At 33.3% G+C, this 27,565-nt stretch overlaps 1 protein-coding gene across 20 annotated transcripts in view; it reads left to right on the top strand.

The window, feature by feature from the left end:
* Positions 1-27,565, top strand: part of LOC130450706 (endophilin-A) — a 120,066-nt gene that overhangs the window by 82,789 nt on the left and 9,712 nt on the right. For 3 of the 20 annotated variants that reach the window (XM_056789273.1, XM_056789268.1, XM_056789267.1), the window contains exons 4-9: positions 765-1,115; positions 1,350-1,416; positions 8,461-8,520; positions 17,558-17,658; positions 21,571-21,674; positions 24,621-24,907. In XM_056789273.1, coding sequence (XP_056645251.1) covers positions 765-1,115; positions 1,350-1,416; positions 8,461-8,520; positions 17,558-17,658; positions 21,571-21,674; positions 24,621-24,907 — 970 coding nt within the window. The remainder of the gene's footprint in view (positions 1-764; positions 1,116-1,349; positions 1,417-8,460; positions 8,521-17,557; positions 17,659-21,570; positions 21,675-24,620; positions 24,908-27,565) is intronic. The other 17 variants (XM_056789284.1, XM_056789285.1, XM_056789283.1 and 14 more) reach the window with 11 other exon arrangements.

Genomic DNA, 27,565 nt, shown 5'->3' with positions numbered 1-27,565 from the left:
GAAATTATAAGAAATAACTTAAAACAAGGAATAATTAAAGACAAAATAAATAAGAGAATCTTAAACTGGTTTGGACATTTGATAAGGATAGACCAAGATTAGCAAAACGAATTTGAGAAGCAAGAACTATATGAAGAAGGAAAAGGGACACACCAATAAAAACAAGGAACGATCAAATAGCAGATATAGGAAATAAAGGCAACAGGCAATAATTCAAATGTTGATACTTGCACAGGACAAGAAAATATGGAGGAAATGGATAAATGGATAATAAATACGTTTTCGATGCCCTATAAAAAGAACAAGAAGATATTTTTAAAATCGCCAACAATTTGGGATTTTTCTCTTTGCGTCTTATACTCCCAAGGTCTTATTCTATGAGTCATTTTTTCATTTCAAGGTATGTCCTGCAAATTTCCCTTTTATTTTTTCATCCTATCTACATATCTCTTAAATTTATTTTGTTACGGATCCAGTCGCTTCTTTTCCTGTCTGTTTAACGTCCTTTGGTTAGATCTTTATTTTATCGATGTTTACCTTTGTGATCTTCTATGTTTAGCAACCGTATTAATTGGTTAGACTTTGGTTTTCAGATATTGGGGTATTTTTTATTCTTTAATATGTGTCAATGTCAATCTAATTTTTCTTATCTCACTCACTTGAACTCATATATGATTAAGTGTAGTTTTTTTTCCTAACAACCTATAAAATTTTGCTTCAATGTTGGTTGGAATTACAATTTATTTGCTTACTTTTCTTTGTAGAAAACAGACGTCACGGTAGAACTTGTAGAAGAACTGCAGGTTAAAACAAAAGAGTTCCTACAGCCTAACCCTACAGCACGAGCCAAGATGGCTGCAGTTAAAGGTATAAGTAAACTTAGCGGTCAAGCAAAATCTAATACTTATCCCCAACCAGAGGGGGTACTAGGAGACTGTATGCTAACCTATGGTAAGAAATTAGGAGACGATAGTCCTTTTGGACTAGCCTTAATCGAAATGGGTGAGGCCCTGAAGCAAATGGCGGATGTTAAATACTCACTCGACGATAATATTAAACAAAACTTTTTGGAACCTCTACACCATCTACAGACTAAAGACTTGAAAGAAGTAATGGTAAGTTAGCTGAATTAGAATTTCTAGTATTAAATCTATAGACAAATTTCTTATGTTAATTCTCAACATTACATCAAAAGTTTTATTAGTTTCAAAAGTACATAAAATAAAGTACTGGTAATTTTAACGGGGAAAATGGGGTCTCTAAAAGGGTGAATGTTGCTGTCGTTAAGGATAAAAGCGAAGGATTTTTCCACCTGTTGCCGTTAACCTAATATATTGTTTTCTTCTCAGCACCATCGGAAAAAATTACAAGGTAGACGACTTGACTTTGATTGCAAAAGGAGGCGGCAAGCTAAAGGTATAATTTTTCAACTATATTTTTATTTAGAAAAAATATTACATGTCTGTTTGAGGTACGAAATATTAAAAAACAATATCCGATAACAGTAGCCCAGAATAAGATACATTAAACAAATCGTTTTGTTTTGTTTACTTCATTGATATCGATATTCTCACATGAATCAGAAACAAAAAAACAAATTCCCCTCATTTGTTTGTCATTCATGTCAAATTCCGTAATACATCTTTTAAATTGTTAAAAATGAAATTTTAATTCATAACATTTTTAATGGAAAGATCAATGCAAGGCTCAAAATTTGTAAATGATTTTTGAGCTTTATTACTGGCATGTAACGAATAATATTGGTTTTCATCTCGTCATTTTCCATCACAAACCAGTGACTTTACGTGACCTCACAGAAAATAATCGAGAGATGATGTACCAGATTACACTGATATAAATGTCAAAATGCCTGTTAATCTTTTCGTAAATTCTATTACGCTTTAAAAGCAACCACTAGTAAATGTATTTTAAATTATTATGAGTTTAACCAGTAATTTCATTGAATCTTACACAGAACAGACTACTCATGTGCCAGAAGAATCTGTTAGCAGCGCTCTCAACTCAGTATTATTATCATGTAATATTCTTCTTACTTATTTAAAGAGTTTTATACACAAGTTGTATCTTACTTAGAGAATTTATCTATACACTAAACTATAAATTATCCATAGACATTTAACCATTCACTAAACTATGCACAACTTATCACCAAGCACTTACGAGGATGTATTGATATCTAGTTAGCCTACACCAGTTCCATGCATAAACAAAATATTGCGTTACCATAGCAACGAACAATAACTTATTAGAGGTGTCAGTGTAAAGTTTGACTTCAAAAAAGTAAACCAATAAATTAATAGAGAAAAGATGTCCACCGAAATTGTGGAAATCGAAAAATTGGAGTATCGAGCCATTATCAAGTACCTGTATTTAAAAGGGTTAAGGGGTAAGTAAATTTACGAAAATATTCTTAATAACCTTGGTGATCAATGTCCTTCGAATGCATCCGTGAAAAATTGGACTGCAAGCTTCAAAAGGAGTAAATTTTCCATTGAAGATGGTGACCGACAGGAAGGGCCAGTTTCTGTGTCAGTTCCCGAAAATATCGATGCAGTTCATGACATGATTTTATCAGACCGTCGAATTGGGCTAAAACGGTTATCTGAAGAACTGAATATTTTATACGAACGCGTTTATCATATAGTTCACGTCAATTTGGACATGAGACAAATTGCTGCAAAATGGATCCTCAAATGTTTGGATGCTGATCAAAAGCGTGCAAGGTACTCGATGTAGACTTCTTAAATCGAATTCTTACTATGGATGAGACTTGGGTACATTTCTACGATCCAGAAACGAAGCCATAATCGATGGAATGGCGAAACTCTGGTTCTCCAAGACCTAAGAAGTTTCGTATCCAAAAATCTGCTGGAAAAGTTCTTGCTCCAGTTTTTTGGGATTGCCATGGAGTAATCATGATTTATTTTTTGGATAAGGGTAGAACAATAACTGTAGATTACTATTCGACATTACTGGCCACTCTACGGGAAAAAATGAAAGAGAAAAGACACGGAAAGCTAACCAAAAGTGTTTTGTTTTTGCAGGACAATGCCCCTGCACACAAATCTCGTGTTGGCATGCAAATAATTCGTGATTTAGGGTTAGAACACCTCCCTTATTCAGTAGATTTGGCTCCTTCTGACTATCATTTCTTTTCTCATCTGAAAAAAAGTATAAAAGGTCGTGAATTTTCTACCAAAGAGGAGGTAATAAAAGCTGTGGAGTTCTAGTTTGCAGAGCAAGAAGAAACGTTTTTTTTTGAAAGGTCTAGATACGTTGCAGGTTCACTGTAATAAATGTATCCAATTAAGAGGAGAATATGTTGAGTAATAAAATATTTTGACATTGAAATTTTGTTGGGTTAGTAGGCTAAAAATTTTTCAATATATCCTCGTATATACTTTATTCAAATTTTTGGTTTACTTTCCATTCTCCCGATGTGTTCACTATAACATCAAATTAATTACTGACTTTGACTGCTAAACTATCGCTTATTTATATATATCCATCGGATGTCTAGATAATTTGTTGCCTAGAATGTAAACAAGAAATTGTCTCTATAAAAACGATCACAACATAATTTAAATAGCCTATAAAAAATACAAAGGAATGAAGCTTCATGAAGATAGTCCAGGAAATATAAGCGCATTCGTCAAACTTTAGGTTCTATTACCATAATAAAACAGGACCAGCTTCACGGTCTAAGTCAATGGACAAGCTTCTAACAATATGAAGTTACCCAACCTTGCATAACATGAAACCTACTAAATTGTGATCAGAAATAGAAAATCGATTATAATGAAAATTTGTATACAAATAAACAATAGTATTTTATAGAATTAGAATATTCAAAATATCATTTTTGTACTAGGCACATTGGAAAATATTCCCGTTGGTTGCTTTGCAAAAACTGACCACGTGATAGTGCGAAGTTTCAATATGAAATATAACAAAATAATATAAAAAGCGGAAAAGATTTTTTCTTGAATTTCTCACAACTATCTTTTGTTGTAACACCACCACATGCCTTTTTTGAATTCAAAAAGCATAAATGTTCGTATATTTTAATTATACAGTACACTTATTCCTAAAGTGCTCCAGGTCAATTCCCAGAGATCCAGGGAAGAACATATTCATATTTGATGACGATTTCTGGTAATATTGTTAAAATCTATCAAAGTCAGTAATATTTTGAATGTGATCAACGAGGAAATAAATTTAGAAAGCTCTGTTTTAGTATATTTGTCAATCGGTTTGTTATGATACAAGGGGCGTTTTTTTGATAGCAGATGATATTAACTGAATAAATACATTGTGCATTAGTACGTATATATGTATACAAATTCTGCTAAATAAACTGATTAAATTCTTTATGTCTACTTAAAAAACAAGTGATTAATATATTTTCGCCGCATTCTAATATACTGTGACGTCCTCATAATTCATACTAGGGCGGTTTGACTGACGGACTCACAGAGGTTATCAACGCTTTCGCTACATACTTCTAACGTAATCTGTCAAAATTTTACTTAAATCTGACAGATATATCAGTTTAAAAGTCATATAAATAAAACTTTTTCCATTTTTTTTTTCAGAGGTTGTCTCATAAATAATGACGGTTCTTATATGTGAAAATTTGCACGTCTCAGGTTAGACATGTCGTAACTTGTTAACACTAGTCTCTAATCTTACGAAAACTACAATCGCTTTCTTCTTCTTTTCATGCCTACTCCTAACGGAGGTTGGCGACCACTACTTTAAATGCTTCTCTATATTTTGCTATGTGGAACAATTGTGGCACACTCATATTCGTCCAGTCTCTCACACTCCTTAGCCACGACTTCTTCTTTATCCCGACACCCCGTCTACCATCTATCCTGCCTTGCATAATTGTTTGCAGAAGAGTATACTTGTCTTTTTTTACAATCACAATTTGCAATTTTACAATCGCTTTACTTTCTTTCAATCATTTTCTTTGGCGACGCGGTACGTTTTTATAATAAATAGCATGGAGTGAAATAAATATGAAATTCATGTATTGCAAACAAAGTTTGAAGCAGATGGGGTTTTAACATGAATTAACCCAAATTCAAATTAAACGGCGAGTAGTGGTGTAGTCCTACCGAAAAATATCATATTCTTAGTCGCATTATTACTAGCGATGAAAAATGTATCTATCCATACAACCCGAACATGGAAAATCAGAGGTTAGACGAAGGAGAATTACCAGAATTATGGATTTATTAGGTTTAGTGTGCTTCAAAATTATTCCAGATGGTCGGCTATCAACACCGAGGCATATAGTTGACAGCTTATGCGAATTTATGAGGTTTTATTGGAGGAATAGCGAGATTTAGTTAACCCAAAGCGGGTTCTCTTACAACACGATACAATGCTATGAAATCTTGGTACCTAACTGTTACTACACCCAGCATTTTGTCCGAACCTTGCACCGTCAGATTACTATTTGTTCAAATCCATGGCGAAATTCTTGCTTTGGTTGATTCCTGCTTGTCGTTGATTTGCTTGGTCGGTATGAAGAAATAAATGACAGGAGCTAGAAACCGATATTATTTGTGTTATTTGAGAGACACCTTCTATAAATGGTCTTGATTTTGAAAGATTATATTAAAAAATAAAAATAAATAGAAGATATTCTTCCAATTCTTCGGCAGCAACAAAACTAATTGTATCAGGATTATTCTCAATTTTTTGTTTCATTTTTATTTCGACATCAATTTTTTTGGACAACTGTATAAAAATGAGAATCGTTAAGTGATGACTAAATAATTTGGTTTAATATGGTTGTCGGATATTGTTGTTTTATTCATATAGTATTAAGTCAAATTTATACACATATACAGATTTAACACTTCTGAGCTACCTATATCTACATTGTTTCCTACCTTAATAAACAGAACTTAGATGCGTTGGTTTTTCCCAGTTGATCTTTTCAATTATTTTTTATACATATATAGTAAACCCAACATCATAGTAAATAAATATAAAAAATAAATTTCTTTTTCGAGCAGTTATTGTTTCGTCATTCTAAATCAATTTTCACGAAAAGATTATTTAGGAAAACCAGAATCTTGAAAAATGAAAAAAAAATACATCGGTTTATAATATGATTCCCAATGTTTTAACAGTATGTTGCTTGTACTTTTATAATCCACAGTAGTTGGTTGTCTGTTAAATATTGAAATCGTCAAAATATTTCACATCACTTTCATCATTTTTCAATATTTTTGTCAATTTTTAAAGATTTAAAAATGTTCTTATAATTTGACTAATAATTGAGTTGAGTCAAATGAGAATTTTCAGTGCGGGAAATCAGTGCGCTAGAAAAAACGATAAATATTATTGTATCATTCCAAAGTGAATCAAATTAAAAATCATTTGAAAACATGATAACCTCAAATTCCCCCTTTATTTCCAACCACTTTCCAAAACGTCTGATTAAAGCTTCTATTCCACGATAAAAATATTTAATCAAGAGTCAAAATACTCGTAATACTGTTAAATCTTTTACCCCTTAACTAGGCCTTTAGATTTACAAACAAAGGGCTATAAGGTGGGAGTTCAATCTCTGTAAAGCTACATTCGTGTAGCTTTGGAAAGCGAAGCAGTGGAGTGGAGTATTGTCATGAAGCAAAAGTACACCACCGCTGATTTTGCCGCAACTTTTTTCGATAATTTTTTGATGCAACTGCCTACGTACGTCAAAGTATTACGCCGCGTTAATTGGTGTATATTGAAGTCAATCAAAAGGATACCCTCGCAGTCCTAAAATATTGTTGCGATCACTTTTTTGGTACTTTTCGTGACCTTCGCTGTACTAGGCACAGGCTTTCCTTTTCAATTCTACACATGCAATTTCTTTGGATGTCGGATCATAGTAAAAAACCATAGTTTCATCACCCGTTACAATTGATCCTATTACACTTTCTTGGTCCTCGCATCAAAGCTCTAAAAATCGATCACAACATTCTACTCGACGCTGCTTTTGCTCCGAGCTGAGAATTCTACACAGCCACCTTGCATTAACTTTTGTCATATTTAAATGTTTAAGTAGGATTCTAAGAACACTTGTATTGAAAATGCAGGCTTGTGCCGCAATTTCGTTTTTTTTGGGCGTCGTTCTGGAGTAGTCACTGTCACAGGACCTTCCGCACGTGGGTCATCTTCTAATGATTATCGTCCCCAGCGAAACAATTTTTGATTGTTGAAAATGATGGACTTAAATCACAATGAACAGCCTTCATTCCGTTTTTGATTTATATTGATGTTAATCCATCTTTAGTCAAACAGCACGAAACTCGATTTGAGACATTATTCGTTCGAGCTCTTCTATAATAAAATGAATCGAAGCAGCAAGTTGAAACTTTGTGCAAAGCTTATTGAGACAAGTGCACAAATATTTTTGCAAACGTGCTCTATTTACTAACATCCCAAGAACTCATGAACGGCACTACGTATATATGCCAGATATAAAAAAAACCTACTTGAGAAAAGCAAGGATGGTTTTCAACTTTTAAATATGGTGCAAGTTGCCGTTTATGGTGTCTAGCTGTTAATGGTTTGGTATGATTTTTTTTTATTCCAATCCTACAGTTGCAGAGATGCTGGAAAATAGTGGAAAATTAATAAAAAATACGAATTCACCAAATGTGCTTCAAATTATTTTTAAAAGAAATAATAGACGAGCAGCGCCGGATTAAGAAGTAGTGGGGCCTGGGGCCAAAATCGACGCGGGACCCACAGGAAATCAAAAATTAATGCTTCTAAGATAAATGATCTAATTAGTAATTTTGCGGTGCTCCTAGTGCCCCGCTAGTCCCTCCCTAAATCCGATACTACAGACGAGCACTAAAGAATATAATTATGAAATAAATTTTGAGCAATACATATAGAAAGCAAAGTTGAAAATATTAGAACCATTTTAAAGAATAAGATCACCACAATCACTAAAATTCTGTAGTAGGCGCTGTAGGTAAAGAGGACGTTTTGAACTGGAAACTGATATTTTATTAATCTCTCCGAATTGAGTGGGATGTCGTCAACAAATTGATTTCTTCTTGTATTTGGAAATGGCTACAAAACAAAAGTGTGTACTGCGTTAAAATAATTAGAGACAAATATTTGACGAAAAACGTAACAGACCGAATGGCATATTGCAATATAAGGGTTTATTTTAGAAAATTCGGAAAAAAGCCGATATTGATTTGAATTATCTTGAGCTCTTCAACTCGCTCTCGAAATTTTGGAGCTAAATTTACTAAGACCCTGTAGATAATACAATAAAAATAATTGTGATGTGAATCATTTTATATTTTGATACATATTTTGAAAATACAAGCAATATACTTTGTTTACGCGCAACAAAACTCATTTATCACACAACAAAAAGCATGTTACAATAATAAGCATGGTTTGTAGCATCTAAAGGGTCACTAAGCCCATATTCCAGTCCTATAAAAACGCAGGGAGCATCTCATGGTATGTTTAGTCAATTTCAGTTGCCCCTGGTATTCTAATTGTCACCCTACACCTTGTACTTTTGATCTAGTTTATGTGGAACACTGAAACAGGTTCGTTCTTAAAGCATTTTTCCTTTATTTTATATAACATGATAATGTTATATATGAAAGTTTAGGAAGTTTGTGATATATTGTACTGTGAAAACTAAATAAAAGATGCGAAGTGAGAAAAGTTTCAGTACTGAAAAAGACTAGGAAAACAGTTGTTCCTTAAACCCCTCTGAGAGTTTATATGATTACAGCAAAAATAACTTTTAAAGAAACGTTTTATTACAAATTGCAGCTTTTTTGTAGCACATTTACGAAATAGAATAAACATAAATACTAATTCATTACATTCATGAAAAATTTTGCTTTTTTTGGTATATTCATATTAGGCTTCCTAAATTACTAATTCTTAGTTTTCTTAGTACTCATAATGAGTGACTGAGATTGTGGAATATGGATGATAACATAAATAATCTACTGTTATTTTTTTGGCTTCCGATTTATATTTACGTTTTAAGATTATATAAATGATTGCGAATGAAATAACCGATGTTTTAGCATTCAAAATCATTTTCATACCCTCTCCCTATGTGTAAAAAACTTGACCTTATGATTTAAATGAATTATGAAAGAATACAGCTTGCATTGAAATCGATTATGCCTTATAGGTATGTTAAATAAGGTTAAGCCGGTACTACAAAATGCGTCCAACGTTTGCGTCAACATTCACGCTCCAACGTACGGCTGAACATTGGAAGGAAGGCTGGATGCAGTGCTGCAACTACACGATGCATCCAACATTTGCACCAACATTCACCTTCCAGCGTTGGCTGAACATTGGACGAAGGCTAGAAACTTACCTAAACGTGGAAAAAAAGTGATTAACAGCATACAACAGATATCAATTCTATCAAAATAAACTGGATGATACTGTGCAACTTTGGTTTTTCATAAAAAACACGCAAGAGTATAAAAAATTGTGTAGTTTTACCACGAGTGTTGGTTCCAATTTCGTTCCTATGTTGACGTTGTACTCTTTGACGCGGCTGAAAAAAATAACTTTCCATGGCCAACGTTGGAAGCAAAATATTCGTCGAATGTTTTGCGCACTACGCGTCATACCAGCACCAATATTAGAAGCATCTTCTAGTACCCCGGATTTAGAAGAAAATGCGAGGGAAGTTAACTTTTTTCCAAATTCTGATATTTTTTTTCGTCAGGCAGTTTATTGTAAAAATTCAATCCCTAACGTAGTCCTTCAGAGTTTTCTAAGCTCAACATTATTTTATAACTGTTGCACTGAAAATATCATACGAAGAATGAAAATTGAGTTATGAGACTGATTTTTACCTCTGGCTTACTCGAACATATTTTCCATGGAATGTTTTCCCATTCAAAATAATTCTCTTTGGTTGCCATACAGCGCTACAGATATTCCTCATAACACTACTCGAGCTCACGTATTGGAATACCATCCCTTTAGATGAGTTTCAATTTAGACAAAAAAAAAACAGTCAGCAGGAATTTTTAATGAGATTCCAAAATCACAATTAATCAGCATGCATCTCAACTCTGAATCATTCTTGTTTTTTTGGGGTCTTGCGAGTCTCGCTACAAATAATGACACGTTTTTTTAAAATGAGGTTTAAGTTTCAAGAAATCAGGCACCTTTCACGCAAATTCAACTGTTTCTTGATCATTCTCTATAATCTTTTAGCTGTTCTTGCATTTAAAAGCCTGTGGATTATCTTCCATCGATTGTCGTCTTTCTAGCAAAGTATTAAATTACCGAAGCACCTTAGCTTGCTAAAGCTTGGCAAAAGTTATTGTCGCCCAAGTCTGAAGCAAAATTTGATAGCACACGTTAGTCGTAATTGTCATAATTGTTGGACTTGAAAATTGTGAACTTTTAAGGAAAATTACCGCGTTTTAGCAATTTTCATAACATTTTTTTCTCGGTAACGTTAACTTAACTGGGCACATGTTAACGTTCAAAATTACAGACTTTGAAGTAAAGAAAATCATAAAGTGAAACTTCAAACCCCTTACATTTTTGAGTGAAAATACCTTAAAAGGGCACAACATTCCAATTTGAAAATGCGCACGGCGATTCAGTAACTGTTAAATCTTCAAAATATATTATGAGAATGCTATGAGAATTTTATCAACCGCAGATACTTCATTTTGAGGGTTTCGGTAAGATGGCGCAACCTCTCATATCCAACGAGAGTTCACCCTTGGTAAAAAAAATTCCCAACCAAAATGATCTTTCACAGAGGAGGAGGAGATGGCATTACCGCAGCCCAGACCTATCTTCAGCTGATATCTTTTTATTCAGTTTTCTCAAAAGTCGTATCTAAATAAACAAACCAAGAACAATACCACAATTAACGGAAAACATTTGGGGTAAATTACCTGACGCCATATGTCGTAAAGTTTTCGAAAATCTAATGGCCAGGTTTCAGGAATGACAACAACTAGATGGCGGCTACTTGGACGATATTACTTTGGAAGAGTTTTCCACTTTATGTTCTTTACTTTAAATAAACATTGGTTTGAATACAATGCTTTCGTCATGGCAATTTCAAAAGTGTGCAACCAGTCGTTGACCCCGTCACCGGGCTTTGGGTCATAAATGCTTATTACTTCAAATTAACTTGAAACTTCTCTTCTGGAGAGATACATCTTCTCATTTGAATACCTATCCCAGTTATGTCATCTCTTATTAATCTAATATTAAACAGCTCGAAAAAACTTGGTCTCAACATGCGAAAGTAATTGGAGCACCCAGTGTCATCTGCACATAGTTCATCAAAAAGTGTGTAGTATAATCCTTTTGATGGTCTAAAAGAAACAATTCGATGTATATGCACTGTCCTTTTTCGTCTCCTTTTTTCATGAGTAGTGACAAAAAATACAAATATTCTTCTCTCATCTTGCCTGTCATATTCAATAAACGTTCCTGTCTATACTGAACAGCGAAGTTGGGCATTATCTTCCTTTTTCGTCTTCTTTCGAAATTGATGATTTTCTAGCTGCTTCACTGGATACTTTGTTCGATAGCCAGACTGGCGACTGGTTGCGCAACTTGACTGCCTCGTCTTATAAGGTCGTTATATTATAATTTGAATCGAAATTGAGCTGTGATCGAGTCCCGATTTCGACGTTTGCTTGCGCTTGTCTTTGACGACAAATGTTTTCGTTAGAAAACGGGTATTCTGTAATTCATCTCATCAGTGTGGAAATAGATTAAATGTGACTACTAAGTTTTTTTAAGAAACTTTTTTAATTGTACACAGGAATAAAACTCCTATAACGCTGGTAGAGTAAATGTGTTTCAAAAAACTAAAAAAGGTGCTTCCGATTTCGTGTTTACGATTGTGTTATATTCGTTTTTTTTTTGGTGATATTTGTGGAAATATCATCATTTATTTATATAACACACTTCAACATACGGTTTCACAACATCAATTACTGCGCACAACCAATGTGACTCAAGTCTTACTGTTTTGCCGTAACGAACGCTACGTTGCGAGTTTCATCACTTAATTTCCACCATTAGTAAGCAATATTTAACTTAACGCATTGCATTTTTTATACCGGTCGATATAAAAGATCTTAACCATAAGTTTCTGAATGATTTTTGTTGTAGGATATTTATCAATTACAATAATCAGATACATTAATTTATCTATCAATATCAATAATAATGGAACTAACTTGATCAATTTAGACAACAAATATCACATTTTATAAGGTGAACCAGCTAAGAACGCAGTGAAAATTTGACAGAAATGCCAATCAGTTAATAAACAAATGTTTGATTAAAATTTAAATTATAAATATGCAAAAAGGGATGAAGATAAAATGTACACGCTGCTAGAAATTGAACGCAGAAATTGCTACAATAATTTTAATTATTGCCAATGAAAGTGCTAAAGAACTTTTCGGAAACTATTATTAGGTTGAACCGATTATAATCTGTATGTAACGTGTCATTTTTTCATGCAATTATATCAAAATAGTGGGCTGTGAATGCTTTCTTTCTAATGTCAATTCGTTTCTCCTATAAACTGTCACACTTTTATTTCTTCCCTCGCTTATTGCAACATATTTGAATTTACCTAATCTAAAAAATACTCCGGGCATACATTTCGACGCTCTTCGGCGTCTCTATTAGCGGATTTCGGTGGTAATATAATTCAACAATAAGCACTAGTTCGATTTCAAGCAACATTGTAAATGTTCACAATCCTACCAACAATCAAATAAGTACTTATACAACTATAGACGATGTTATTTCTTTAAACTCGATAAATGTTGCCACAAGTACCAACAGTAATGTAACTTCTAATTGACTTCAAATTAATAATGCTCACAGTTATACTTTTAATATAACTATTACAGCTAATAAAAATTGATAAAAGTTTTGTCGAATATTTTCAAGTCTACGGACGTAGAAAAAATTTCGTATGAAACTTGTGAGTAATGTAATTAACTTTTTTCACTTGTAGGAATTGATCAAACCGTCCTACTCGTGAAAAAAGTATTACTTTATTCACTTGTTGCATAAATAACTAATTATATATGTTATGGTAAAATTAATAAATTCGGTGATTATATAAAATTACCGGTGATTACACATAATCACCACTGAATTTGGTAAATATGATAAATTCTTTCATATTTATCAAATTTACCGGTTAATTTATGGGGAATATTATAAAAGTCCCCAACGAAATTCGTTCAGTTTGCGTAATTGCTTAGCACGTGACAACCACGTGATTTCAGAAGTAGTTCTAATTTCGTTGCATGAAAACGTTTTTTTTTTGCTATCCTCTCGTAAAAAATAAAACATTGAATTATGGCTGGTGTGCTTGAGTGTTTTAATTCTAAATTACTCAATTTTATGGATACCAAGAAAACAGTGTTTAGGTTAGGTAGTAACTATTCAAAAAAAGTGCACTCTATTCTACTGGTCCAATTAGCAGGGTTATTTTGCACTATTTAATGATCATTTCATACAATTAAAGACAAATTTAATGTTGAAATGGAGATTTTATGGTAATATTGGACTAATAGGCTCGTTCCAACCGATCAAAAAACTGTCCTTGGTACGGTGACGATTCTGCGCAATAAAAATTACGCGTTCCATCCAGGCGGTTACCGTTATACCTGTTTTGCGTTCCAACCAACTTATTGTTAGATATCGTTTGTGAACCGTTTCCGGGACGATCTTTTCAATACTTGGTTGATGGCAAGTACTGTTACAAGAACTGTGCATAGCCGGAGATTGTGCAGAAAATATCTATAAACGCTTCCGATAACCGTTCCAAGTACGGTCCCAAATAGCAGGTTGGAACAAACCTAATGTTCCCGAGACACACACTTGCGCATGAGAAAGCTCGTCCCTCTAAGCATCCACCCCCGGATAAATCCACGAGTTGGTGCGAAGAAGAACATTCCACCACCCCCTGTCATTTCGACAGGTCCTCATCCTCATCTTTCGCGTCGCAGTTTTGCACGTAGACTCCTTCCTCTCCCCTTAGTTCTATGGGAGATTCTGGGATGTCTATCTTTTTTTGTTAAGATATTAGCCTGTTGGCTATACTCTCTTGGTGTTCCCGAGAAAAAATAATCAATGGAATTTATACCACATGCATACGCCCTATTGCGAGTATATACATGATTTTGCCGTCGTTACATTCTATTGATTTATTTTATTCAAATTACGATCTTATTACAATTGGAATTTGTTTTATCAACTAACCTGTTATCAGTTAGTAAATAGTGTTCAATTGTGAAGTTTAGCCTGTACCATGTATTAGCACACCAACACATTTTTTTCTTTGTGTATATTTCATTGTTTTTCATTATTTTTAAATCATTCCATGAAAAAAATCTTATCAAAAGACATAGAGAGGATGATTTACATACGTATAAAAATTTGCTTTTAGTTGCTATGGTGCCCTTTGTTTCTTTTAAAAAATTTTCAACATAAAAATCTTTAGTGTATTTCTCATTCCATTTAGTCATTTAGATCTAAAATCAATACGTCGCGTTAAGAAATACTTTCCGTTGAAATCGTGAGAAACATATTGGACTTAGATCCTTTTTAAAAATTTCTAATATTATTTACAATCAGAATCCTTTTCTAAAGTGGTCGACTTAAACAGAAACTAATTTCTTATTATTGATTGATACGTATTTGAAACTTTTGTTGAAGGTTTTGTACAAGTTGTGCTGACTTGTTATTAGAATGATTCTATAACGAAATATTAACGGTATACGTTTAAAAAACTCGATGTAGTTGCACTAACTATGGATGCTCGTCATCGTGATTCTAAGTTCATTTGATGCGACAACTGCCTGAAGTACTAGTCCTTCACTGCGTGATTCACAGACAGTATTTAGTTCCAACCTTTACAATATATTAAACCAATTCACAAAATTTAGCTATTTGTCTATTCCGCTAGTTTTATTCTTGATAATGTTCATTTATGACTTGTTTTTGGCGAGTTATTTTGTTTTTGAATTTTATCATTTTACGTTGTTTAAACAATCCAGATCATTTATATGGAAAGATTACGAATTGAAAAAAATGAGAAATCTTGGTCTCGACAATGTTTTTTATGAATCATGTGTGGAATATATGATATAGAAAAATGGTAAAAGAAGTGCCTTTAAGGTTGGAACAGTATCCAAGTACCAGTTGTGTTCAGTGCCTAAAAATATATCTGAACCCTTAAAAGAAGAAATTGATGATGATTTTGAAGGTATGTCAAATGAGCCAAAATCCATTTCAGGAAAGGAGGTCTTATAAGAAAACTTTCTAAACAAGCTCCAGAATTGTTAGCATAAAGACTGAAATCAGAAATAAAATATCCGATCAGAAGAAGAGAAAGAAGAAGACAACCTTAATATATTCGAAAGAAAATACTCAGAAGAATATTAAGGCCTAGGAAAATAGATGAGAATGGATATAGAAAACCATACATATATAAGGACAAAACATACTTATATTAATAAAATATCAAAAATTGAAATAATATGGACACGAAGAGATGGGGTAGCCACATGCTATAATAGAAAAGTAGGAAATTGGAGACCAATGGAAGGTAAACTAAGAGGACGACCAAGAAAAACATGGGAGGATCAAGTGAGAGGATATAAGAATTGAATATTTAAAACGTTTGACACAAGATCAACAATAGGATGGAATGGACCAGAAGAAGCTTAAATCCCTTTAAATTTATGGAAATATAAAGAAATAATACTATAAGAAGTCTTTACTGCGTTACTGGCACATAGAAATTTGCTTGCTATAAACGAGCTCTTACTTTTTTTCCAGCTGGTTTAAATAATTTGGCAATATATTTCGTACAAACTTCATAAGAAGTTTTTGATTCAGCAATTGAGGCGAAAAGAGATATTATCGATATTATCATTTTTCGAAATTCATCAAAAACAATTTGAAGACTGCACAACAAAAAAATCAAAACATATATAATAATACGAAATAAAGATTCTTTCAAAATTGATATTCTATATTTCCCGGTTTATCCATGACTCCAGAAAGCACATTATATATGCGCCGTAACAAGAAATAGTTGACTACAATTTAGTGAATTTATTTATAGATTTAATAATCCCAACTTAAGTCATTATACAGTCAAAATACATATAGTGAATTAATTTCTCAAACAGCTCACATGAGTTTCTAGATTTCACAAATTTTAGTATGGAGAACTCTGAGAGAAAATAAAACAATTCCTATAATTCTAGACATTAATTGTGTTTTCTTCTCTATCTCGTGCGAGTGGTGTAAGCGCTTTAGTCAGACTCGAGAGAGCAAATCAAATTTCAAGGCAATGTTGGTCGTTTTTATCGTTATTAATGGTGTCGTGATGACTGAATGGGTGCCAGAGGGTCAGACTGTCAACCAGACTTACTATTGCCAGTTTTGGCAACATTGCAAGAACGAATTCGTAAAAAACGGCCCGATTTTGCACCAAGGTAACGTACCTGTCCATAACGCGCTATCTGTGAAGCAGTATTTGGCACCGTGCGACTTTTTTTGTTTCCGAAGATAAAATCTGCTTTGCAGGGCACCCGATTTGAGTCGATGTAAGCAGTAAAGCAAAAAACGGCAGAGCTCCTAAAGGCACTCACCGAAGAAGACTTCCAGCATGGCTTCGATCAATGGAAAAAACGTATAGAAAGGTGTGTGGCGAGGGGAGTATATTGAAGGGGAGCATTCGAATATAGAATATTTAATAGCCAGACCTCGTATTTTACTACCTTACTATGATCGCTTATTTTCAATACAAGACTGAAGATATGGAATTTATTTTTAAAATAGAGATGAAACTGAAATCTCTCTACCTTAGTATCGTAGATAATGTTTAATTAATATAAATCATTTCGCCCTCGTTCAAAAAAAGTTTCTGATTTATATCTGTTTCGAAAATTGCTTGGTAAATACATAAAAAGTAAATTTATCAAATTCGTTGTAAAGTAGTCCCAGATGAATCGTTTATTTTCTATTATGTGGACATTAGAAAGCTTCAATTTATGCCAAATAGTATGTTCTCCTGAAAATTATCTTGTAAACCAAATTCTTGGTAACTCGAAAACAATTTTCCGTAAATTTATTCACACTTATTTTTAAAATGTGACAGATGCAAACATTAAATATATACATGTTCTAACAAGATTATCCTCTAGAGTTTCTTCAATTGACCTGCGTGTTCAAATACAATTATTTTATGACAGTTTTTGATAAAACATAAAAATCTGTTACTTTACCACATCGTATTACATATTTATTACTTCACTTTGCCTTGAATTCATGAATGAAAAATGATTTTTTTATTTCTTTTTGCCTGAATTCGATAAAAATTTTAATTTTATCGTAGTTTCACCCTTTTATATTATTTTATGTCATTAGTATTCGTTTAGAGCATGAATTAATTTGGCATGTTTTGACCTGTTACTTAACATAACAGGATCAAATATTCCAGATGATGAAATCAGAATGGCTGAAGAGAAGTTCGCCGAATCCCTTCAACTTGCTCAAATGGGAATGTTCAATTTACTAGAAAATGATGTAAGTATACGAAATATATTCATTTTATTAGATAAGTGGCTTTGAGTATTCCGATTGAAAGCGGCTTTTAGAACAAGACGCAATCGAAACTTATGAGTTTACAGGAAGAGAAATATTTCAACTCGAGAACAGAACTTGAGGAAGTACTAATATTAAATAGTGATTCCGTTGTTTAGACAATGTACCTACAAAAGTTGACAGTGTATGGGAAACTTTTATTTTTAATATTACGAAAAAATTTATTCCTCATAAAAAGTTGTACGTGGTTTAAAACCTAAATTACAACAATCAGATAGACGAGTTATGTTAAAATTTAACAATTTCACTCATTGCCATTCAGTGAAGTTCCAAATCAGCCGCATTGTTCCAAAATTAACTAAATAGCTTCAAGAGCTGTGTACGAATTAAGAATATTATGGAATAACGCAACCATTAAAAATTTTTTAAGAACTTGTCACAGAATGGCCTAAAAACTAAGTTTTAAAACTAACAATATTGACCTATTTTTCCTTTTTCGTTATTTTTGATGCAAAATAGTGTGGATAGGTTAGGTTAGTGAGGATAATCTCGATCTAGATTGGTCGTGGTTCACTCAAACGACTCAAGCTCATTGGGTTACTTTTTATTTTCTACAAAGTGGAACCTTAGTTAACCCCCTTGCTTCTCAATCCCCTTTTATACCTTATTTTGAAGTATTATCAATACAATTTTTTACTGTTTATATATCTTCGAGACCATTTATTGTATCGATCGTCACCCAGTCATCGACGTCATTTTTTGTCAAGCCAGACGCTCGATCGTCTATTATTCCTCGTTACAGTAATAGTTGTCTATTGGCACTCCACATTTCCAGAGTCTTGTGCCAACAATACAATGTTCAATGACCACTCCCATACTCTTCTGGATAGAGTGAATCTTATTCTTCTTCGTTTTCTCTTTATTGCCAAATCGCTATGATGTTTGTCTCATATTGTTGTGACAATACCATATTCTAACAATCTCATTGGTAGTATCAACTGTTTTTTCGGCATCCTCTTCCTTCGACCTATTAACTTTGTCGGCGTCTTCTTCCTTCGTCCTGTTTCTTGCAAACCTATTTGCTTTTGAGCTCCCCTCCACTTCAAGTACCTAGCAGAATCTCACGTTAGTGTCATGAATCCCCGGGAGAGCATCGAGGATTATTACCACTTTTGATTTTGTTGTTTTAGCATGGGTCACAGATCAAAAATTATGGACTCCATCGTTTGGATTAACTTTATATCTGAAGATGCGTGTAAGGTAGTGCAATTGGGTATCGTGATAGTACGAGGGTTGCTACTAAAGTTTCAAGATATACAAATAAAAACAAATATATATTATTGGATATGGCTTTATTGTTTCTTAAAATATTTTCCATTAAGATTAATACACTTTTGCATGCGTTTATTTTTGATCTGCGGCAATAACAAGGAATCATTGGATGCCAAACAGGGACTGTATGGCGGATGACCCGTCAATTCGATGTTTTGACTGTTCAAAAAACTTTTTGTGTGAACTGATGTGGGAGAGCTCGCATTTTCGTGGTGAAGAAGATTCGTCTTCTGCGCTTGGTTTCCCTGATTTTTCGAACACTTCTGGCAAACAAATGCTGCTGTACCATTCAGTTCTCCGTTGCTCTAATAGACCTAAAGCGACATGTCCAGATATTCCGAAAAAACAGGCGACCATTTACGTCGAAGTGCATCGTGCGCGGATACTTTTATTGTATTGAAAGACACATACAGTCCATTGTTTTTTAGTTTTGGTTTCATATGCATAGATCCTTAATTGCAATGTCAGTTTACGCGCAGCAGATGTTTTCTGGCACAACAACCAATTTTGGACTATCTTCACGCAATTAATCTTGTAGCGAAGTGCGACCACAATTGAATTTGGAAAACCTGCGAAACACGGTGGCTCGAGATGCGCTTCATCAATAAAATTCGAAGCGTATTAATCGGCACACTCCTGTCTGTTTAATTCGGAAGTCATAGAAAATCATCGCAAGAAAATGTTCGCGATTTAATTCTATTTTTTGACCAAGATGAATGTTTCAAGTATCTGTATGACAACACGTTATGAATACGTTCACCATTAAAAATGTCAAAATTTGTGTTGATAATGTCAGATTTGACATATTCAAATGAGTGTGACCATATCTCAAAACTTAAGTAACAACCTTCATAGTAAACAGTGTCTTTATGAACATCTCCATCGGCTCCAAAAATTCCAACTTAGTAAAAAGATGTGTCTAAATGGCAGTCTTCAAAATATGCTTCAAAGTAACTTAAGACATGTGTTTTAATAATATTGAATGTATTTTCTAACAATATGGTATCTCTTGCCGTACGGTTAAAGAAGTAAAAAATTTGATGTCAGTTTTAAAATGGACATCTAGTGGTCCAGATTTTTCTCCGAGAAATCTGGAAAAATTTTACACCACAATACTGGCAAACGTTATTTAATAGTATGCCAAGACGAATAGAAGCAGTCAGTCGAAAAGGCTAAGTAAACACATTGATGATTTAGTTTTGTGAATTTTCAAAATCGACATTTTTCTTAATTCATAAAATATATTTCTCTATTACAGCAATTTTGTGTTTTAGATTAAAATTGAAGAATTGCATCATGTTTTCAATTCGTTTGCGTCAGGAGATAAATTCCTAAAAATATATCTTTCAACGCCACTGAGCTCGTAATGTATACAAATTTTAATGAAATAAATGTATTTGAAATTTCAAACTATATTCCAATATACAGTATATGTCGGAAACTTGTATTCAAAGAGAATGTAGATACTTTGAGGCATTACTGATTGTAGAATTATTATTTTCTTTATTCATATTGAAAGAAAAATTTTGTTAAAACATTTCAACAAATGCCGTAAGCTGGTAATTTTATAGATTATCAAAATATTATTAACAACTACATCCTAGACTTTTTATCAAAATGATAATAATAAAAAAGTTTCCTATATGTTGCGAATTTTGATAAACACACTATATATCTCTTATGGAACAAATATTTGTTATAAATATAAGCAAAAATAGTGCACGTGTGTATGAATAAAAGTGTAATATTTTTAATGATAGCTCCTCAAAAAAATTGAGGTAAGCATGAGTTTAATAGCGTTAATCAAACGGATTATATGGGGACCATAATATGCTAGTGCTGCTATATATACAGTAATGATAGAAAGAATCATCGACTAGCATAACCTTAATTTAATTTTAATAGATAGAAGATCACATTAAAATCAAATATGGGATATGTTTACAAAACCGAAGATTGGAGTCTAACTCACATTTTTACTAGTAGTAATGAATGAAGAGACTTATAGCTGATTAAGAATTTGAATTCAATTTTGTTCATACCGACAAACAACACGACATATTTTATGACATAAGAAGTGGATAAGCATTTAGTAAGTTTTAGTGAGATCTTTAATAATGAGAAGTTGTGTACAACGAAAGAGTTCAATAAAAACTTCTTATTTGTTGTTAAATTTGTTTTGTCGAATTATACTCATTCAAACGATGTCTACAAATCTCATTTAAATATATCACCATAGAATTCTCTTGAAAATAATATCCACATTTCTTTTATTTGTGGTTTCTTATAAACCAATAAAGAACACTCGTTTTGAGTGGGTGGGTTTTCATCTCTTTGTGATATTCTCAAGTCAAATAGAAGATATTAATTATCTTGATAACGAATAGTATGGAAATTACACAAAATGGAGGTCTAGGACAAGTTCACTGAAAAATTTGGGATATACTATAATTTACTTCCAATTTCCATGAATTATTTATAAGGTTAAATGACTGAGTTAAGAATTTTTGCAACCAATTAATTCTATCAAATGGAAATTAACAACCCCAAAAATATTTCCAGGTTGAGCAAATTTCACAATTAGCAACGTTCGCTGAAGGTTTGTTAGATTACCATAGCCAGTGTACAGAAATTTTGAAGCATCTAACTGAAACCTTATCGGAAAAGTAAGTTAATAAGAAATTACTCAATATTTTTTCCGGCTATTTGGATTAATGATAATTTGTGATGAAAAATGAAGGCTTACTTCATTATTTGTCATGCAAACGTGTTAGCATGTTTTAGAAACAATCTTCAAGGTATTATAATCTGCATTCGTGTTCTTAAAACCAGTAGAATTCCAAAAACACAGATTTTACAACATAAAATAGTGAAAATAACTTTAATATTTATATACATATAGTGGAAATATCAAGTTAGGTTTCTGTATGATTTGAAACTTTTGTGACTAATAACAGAGCAATACAATAAGCAAATGAAGTTCATCGATTCATGAAAGATCTTACAATTCCAACCTCATCATGGTGCCGGTTTTTTTACAAATTGTAATTCTACGATGAAATCTATTTACTTTTAGATACAATCAAATGTCAATCACTTCAGCTAATCGAGTAGAGCAACTTTTTCGTCTTTTGTTACTGGTATTTAAACTCCTAGACAAATTAACGCACCACTTTAATTCATCTAAATATATACAATTTAACCTCATAATAAAACTAATTTAAACTGAAATAATAATGAACACCTACAAATTAGTCGAATATTACCTTACATAGCTTTAATTTACCTTATTTTTTCCATAAAAGTTTGTTTTTGCTGGAATGCATACATAAGCTATCATACCTCCAAATTAAAAAGAAAAAATCCGTAAAAGAGAATAATTGCATATGGGCCAACCCTAGTTCCTAGGTCCCCCTCTACTTCTTATCACTGCATTCATGCCTCGCGGTATGCTTGATATTAAATATTCAACACAAGTTTGCGGTATATTCTCCCATTCTTCAATTGCGATCTCTATGAGTTGGTGGTGATTAGACCAAGGAGACTATGACTTCGAATCCTCTTTTCAAGATAGTCCCATAGATGTTCTATAGGATTCATATCCGGACTGTTAAGTGTCCACTCTAATAAAGGGATATTGATATCATGTAAGAAGTCAATAATCTGTCCAGCTACCTGGGGACGAGCGTTTTCCTGCATGAATAATAAATTAGGCTCAACAAACGGAACGAAAGGCTTCATATTCTCGACAATAATATTGTCTAAATAACATTCATAGACCTCGTACGCATAGGGACCTATTCCTTATGAGTATCGAAGCAAATTCCTTCCCAACACATTTTAGACCCACCATCAAAAAGCACTATAGGAGGATATGACAGCTGGCAAACCTTTCTCCTTGCCTTCGTCAGACATACTCACGTGCATCTGGAGCTTTAAGGCTTTCATCGAAGAACAGAACCCGTTTCCAATCATTGATGGTCCAAATCTGATATAGTCTTGATTTAATGTCTGAACTATGTGTTCTCTGGTAAGCAAGGTTTTTTGGATGGTCTTCTGTTGCTTAAGCCTGCTTCATGTTAGCGTCTTCTAGCCGTTCGAGACGATATATCGATATTTCGAACATCTAATCATTCATTTTTTAGCAGATTGCTGGTGACTCTCCAGTTTCTGAGAGCACGTTGTCTCATACAACGATCATCAATTTGATTAGTGCAACGCTTTTGCCCTTGTCCTGGTCTTAAGATGGTACAAACCCGTTTCATTATATCGCCTCACTATGCGACTGATACTGGAATGATGTCTTCCCAACAAACCAGCAACATACTACATTGAATATCCTTCATTCAGGAGAGTCGATCCTCGCACTGCCTCCTCCATTGACAAATTTCTTTGGCGATTAATTTTTTACTTGATATAATCCCAGATGAACTTCCAAACAAGCATGTAGTAAAAACAATTACAATCAACTGCTTGCCTCTAACAGAAACTTTGTTTTAAGCAATTTTTGAGAAAATGTTAACACAGTGCTCGTCTAAAACGAGGTTTAATACAAATTACTGTCAAAACAAGATTATGTGATACTATAGTTAACTTAAATAACAACTGTCAACAAGTCAAATAAGGTCCATGGTCTACTTGTCGTACAATAAATAAAAAATATGAGTGATGCGTTAATTTTGTCCAGGAGTTTATATACTTCAGTTGTCATTTTGTAGAGTTGGTAACAAAACAGAAAAAAAAAATGATCATCATATACAATATTTTGACGCATTGACATATCTTGCTTCATATTTCATAGTTTGATTGTGGTCGCGCCTCTTTGAAAACCAGGCCCATGATTTTTGAACATCTAATCAGGCACTTTGGTTTGCACCTTTTAACGTCACTAAGCACACTATGAGCCATGAGTTTTTGATGATGATAGTGTGAGGATTGCATCTTAGGTTATCATATCTGATTGAAAAGAGAGTCACCAGTAGAATTCGCCATAATCAAGTGGAGCAGTTGTTTGTCAAGAGAGTGCCTAAGTTTGTCTCATACAAGGTATACTATCTCCGCAGCGCCTTAGTGATGTAATAGAAACAATTTTGGCTATACCAACAATAGATTCTTGGTCCATTGAAAAATTTGCCGAATGTGGCGAGCGAATCACTCTCGTAGTTGCCCGTTTCAGTCGCTATGGCTTGTATGGCAGCTCTCCTGTATAAGCAGATTGAGATAACTGTATTTCTATGGCGTTGATTAAGTATTGCACGCCCACATTCCATAGCAGCCAATACTTTGGCTTGGAAAACAGTGGCAAGTTTCTTATGCGGAATAAATTCACTTATTTCGAGATGTCTTAATCCGACCATTCAACCTGTGTACCAGATGGCTCCATGTCAAGCAACCTTCTTCGACCAATTGGATATTTTTTGTTTACCAACTAATTTATGATTGTGCGCTAATATCACTTTGTTTCAATCTTTATGAAATAAATCCATTTTATTTGATTGTATTGAAATGAAAATACACTATCTGTACTTAAAATCGCAGATGATAAATTATTAAATAGGGAGAAAAGTTGTTGAAGAATTAACGCTTTGTATTGACAATTTTTTTGTTTGTAGGACAGATGAAGCTGCTAATCGTCCAAAGGTCGAGTTTGTTCCGAAAACTCTTCACGACCTTCATATAGAAACTGTACAGGACGGATTAAATGGTACAAATAATCACAATAATTTATTTAATCACAGTAGTAATCATCACAGTAATTCAAATTTTTTAAGCACCGGCGGTAGTGGGCATATATTCAAGAGGCCCGCACCAAAAACAGTTCCTATCAAAACAACAAATTACAATAATCACCCGACTCAACCACTACCTGATCCTTTTGACCCTTGGAGTTACCCTCAAGGTATTTTCATTTTTTTAATTTTTTTTCGAATTATTTTTTGAGCTGCCGAATTCAAGAACTTAGATTAAATAATATTAAAAAATAATTGAATATGAAAGTTTCGTTGCTATTAAAACGTTTTCCATAGAGTTCGCATTTAATTCGGCATCTCTTTAATCTTTAATTTAGTTTTAATTTTGACTAACTTTCAGTTGGTTACTTTTTTATATTTTGTTTTTGTTTAGTTTAACATAACAAACGAGAAACATCTTTTATCATTTTTCCCTTACAGCATCATTAAAGACTTTGAGCAAGCTCAAACTTGTTATGTCCTTGGCCCCCTTTATCATTCACATCATTGCGTCCATCTTTAAACTTTCGACACCATTCACGCACAACACCATAACTCATGAAGTTTTCCCCATACACACGACTCATTCTCCGATGGATTTCTGCAGTACTATAGCCTTCAGCCTGTAGAAAACGAATTACACTTCGCAATTCACACTTGGCTGGAGCATCAATAATGGCGGACATGTTTACGTGGCTGTAGCACAACGCCGACTGACGCCTAAATGTCAACAATGGCGAAGTATGAAGTGCGAGAGCTTCGCAGTCCTCTACAGCGCATGCTAGCTTTCTTCTGCAAGCGTAGCGTCTGTACAGAGCGGTCGGAGGTTGAAAAAAACGGCTCTCGTATATTCAGCTATAAAAACTGCTCCACTTTTTTTTGAGTCATCAATACTTTTATTCTCGTTTCAACAGCAAATGCTTAAATTGCGATAAGATTCAGATCTATAAAAAGAGCTCAAAACTTCTATATTCTGTTTCTCACTTCCTTTTTAGAGGTGTCTTTATGAACCTGAAGATAGTTCTTTTTATTTCCATCCATATGCATTAAAATCATACGTGAAAATGTTGATCATTGATAATTTCCTGTTCAATTATTTCTCAAGGCCTTAGTGATTCTTATACTTTTTTTTATTTCTTGGTTATAGTCTCTAAAACACTATTCATAATTTTCTCAAATAATACATACAAACACTTCCAGAATTCACTACACAGTATATTTCATCTTATGTATATTAGGTGGGCTGAAAATTTCGTAGATTTTCATTCATAGCATTTTGAGTGAAACATTTATTAGTTTTTAAAAATGGACGAAAGGTGTTGATAAGGTATTGCTGTTGGCAAAATAATACTATTGAAACCAATGCTTGACTTGATAAATATTATTCGTACTTTGCGCCAGGAAATTGCACAGATTGGAAGTTAAGTTTAAACGAAACGAAACGAGGACCGAAGACTATGCACGCAGTCGACGCCTAAAAGAGGTTATCACCGAAGAAAACGTCAAGAATATCACAGAATAATTTCGGATAGTTTAAGTGAAGCCGATTGAGATAACTGAGACTCTAACAACAACGAATCTGGGCATTATTTATAGCTGTTCAATCGTAATAAATTAATTTTTACCAAGATATGTAACAATGGATAAAACCTGGCTGTATCAGTTCACACAAAAGTCCAATCGGCAGGCAGTCGAGTGAACTGCACGTGATGAACCGACTCTGAACCGTGGGAAAACATAAAAGTTGGCAGGCAAGGTTAGAGCATCAGTATTTGGAGAGACACATGGTATTATACTCATCTTAAAAAGGGAAAAACCATAAACAGCGACTATTATTTAGTATTATTGGAGTGCTTGAAGTACGAACTAGTGGAAAAACGGCAACATTTTTATAAAAAGGGACTGATATTTCATGGAAACTATGTCACAAATCAATGAAAACTATGGCTATATTGGATGAATTAGGATTGCGCATTCACCGTATTCTCCAGATCTGGCCCCCAGTCGGTTCTCAGATCTCAAGAGAATAGTCACTGGACAGAAATTTTTGATCGATAAATAGGTTATCGCCTAAACTGGAGACTATTTTGGGACTAAAAACAAATCACAACTAAAAAATGCTATCAATGACTTATAAGACCGCTATAATCGTTGCATCGCCCTCGAAAGTACCTTTATTGAATAATAAAATCAAAAATTAGATGTTTCTTTATGCTCGTCTACGGACTGCTCAGCCCATCTGTTAGGGTACACCTATGCAGTTTCAAACCCAATGAGCAAACAAGTAAAGTTTTTTTTTTATATTCAGACAATATTTTTTAGGATTATTTTTAATGGATTTGTTTATTTGTACGCTATTTCTAATCCTCTTATTCAATCCTTTCCACTATTCCAATGTAATTACACTTTATACATTCTATTTCAAAATATTGTAAGGTTAGCAATCATCGATGCTTCTCTTCTTTCAGGTTATTATTATCTATTAAATAATTTGGCTTTGGAATCTCAAATACGCCTAGAATTTCATTTTTCGTGAAAATAAAATTAATACTTTCATTAATAACCACTGAAATTGATTCATATTTTAAATAGATACAAATAACAATCTATTTTAAATATTGCTTACAGATTTTCATTCTCATTTAAACTCACTCAGATATCACAAAGTGGCATATTATTTGTCGACAATACGATATTCCCAATTTATGATAATTTATATTTTTCAATCAAACTTGTATATTCAGAGCTCACATTCAATTTATTTACGTGCTGCCAGAAGTTTTTTGTACTTATCACCAAACTATTTCATTCATATCATATTTTTAACA

Source organism: Diorhabda sublineata, chromosome X (assembly GCF_026230105.1).
Source record: "Diorhabda sublineata isolate icDioSubl1.1 chromosome X, icDioSubl1.1, whole genome shotgun sequence".
NCBI lineage: Eukaryota > Metazoa > Arthropoda > Insecta > Coleoptera > Chrysomelidae > Diorhabda > Diorhabda sublineata.
This window is presented reverse-complemented; position numbering and strand designations above follow the sequence as displayed.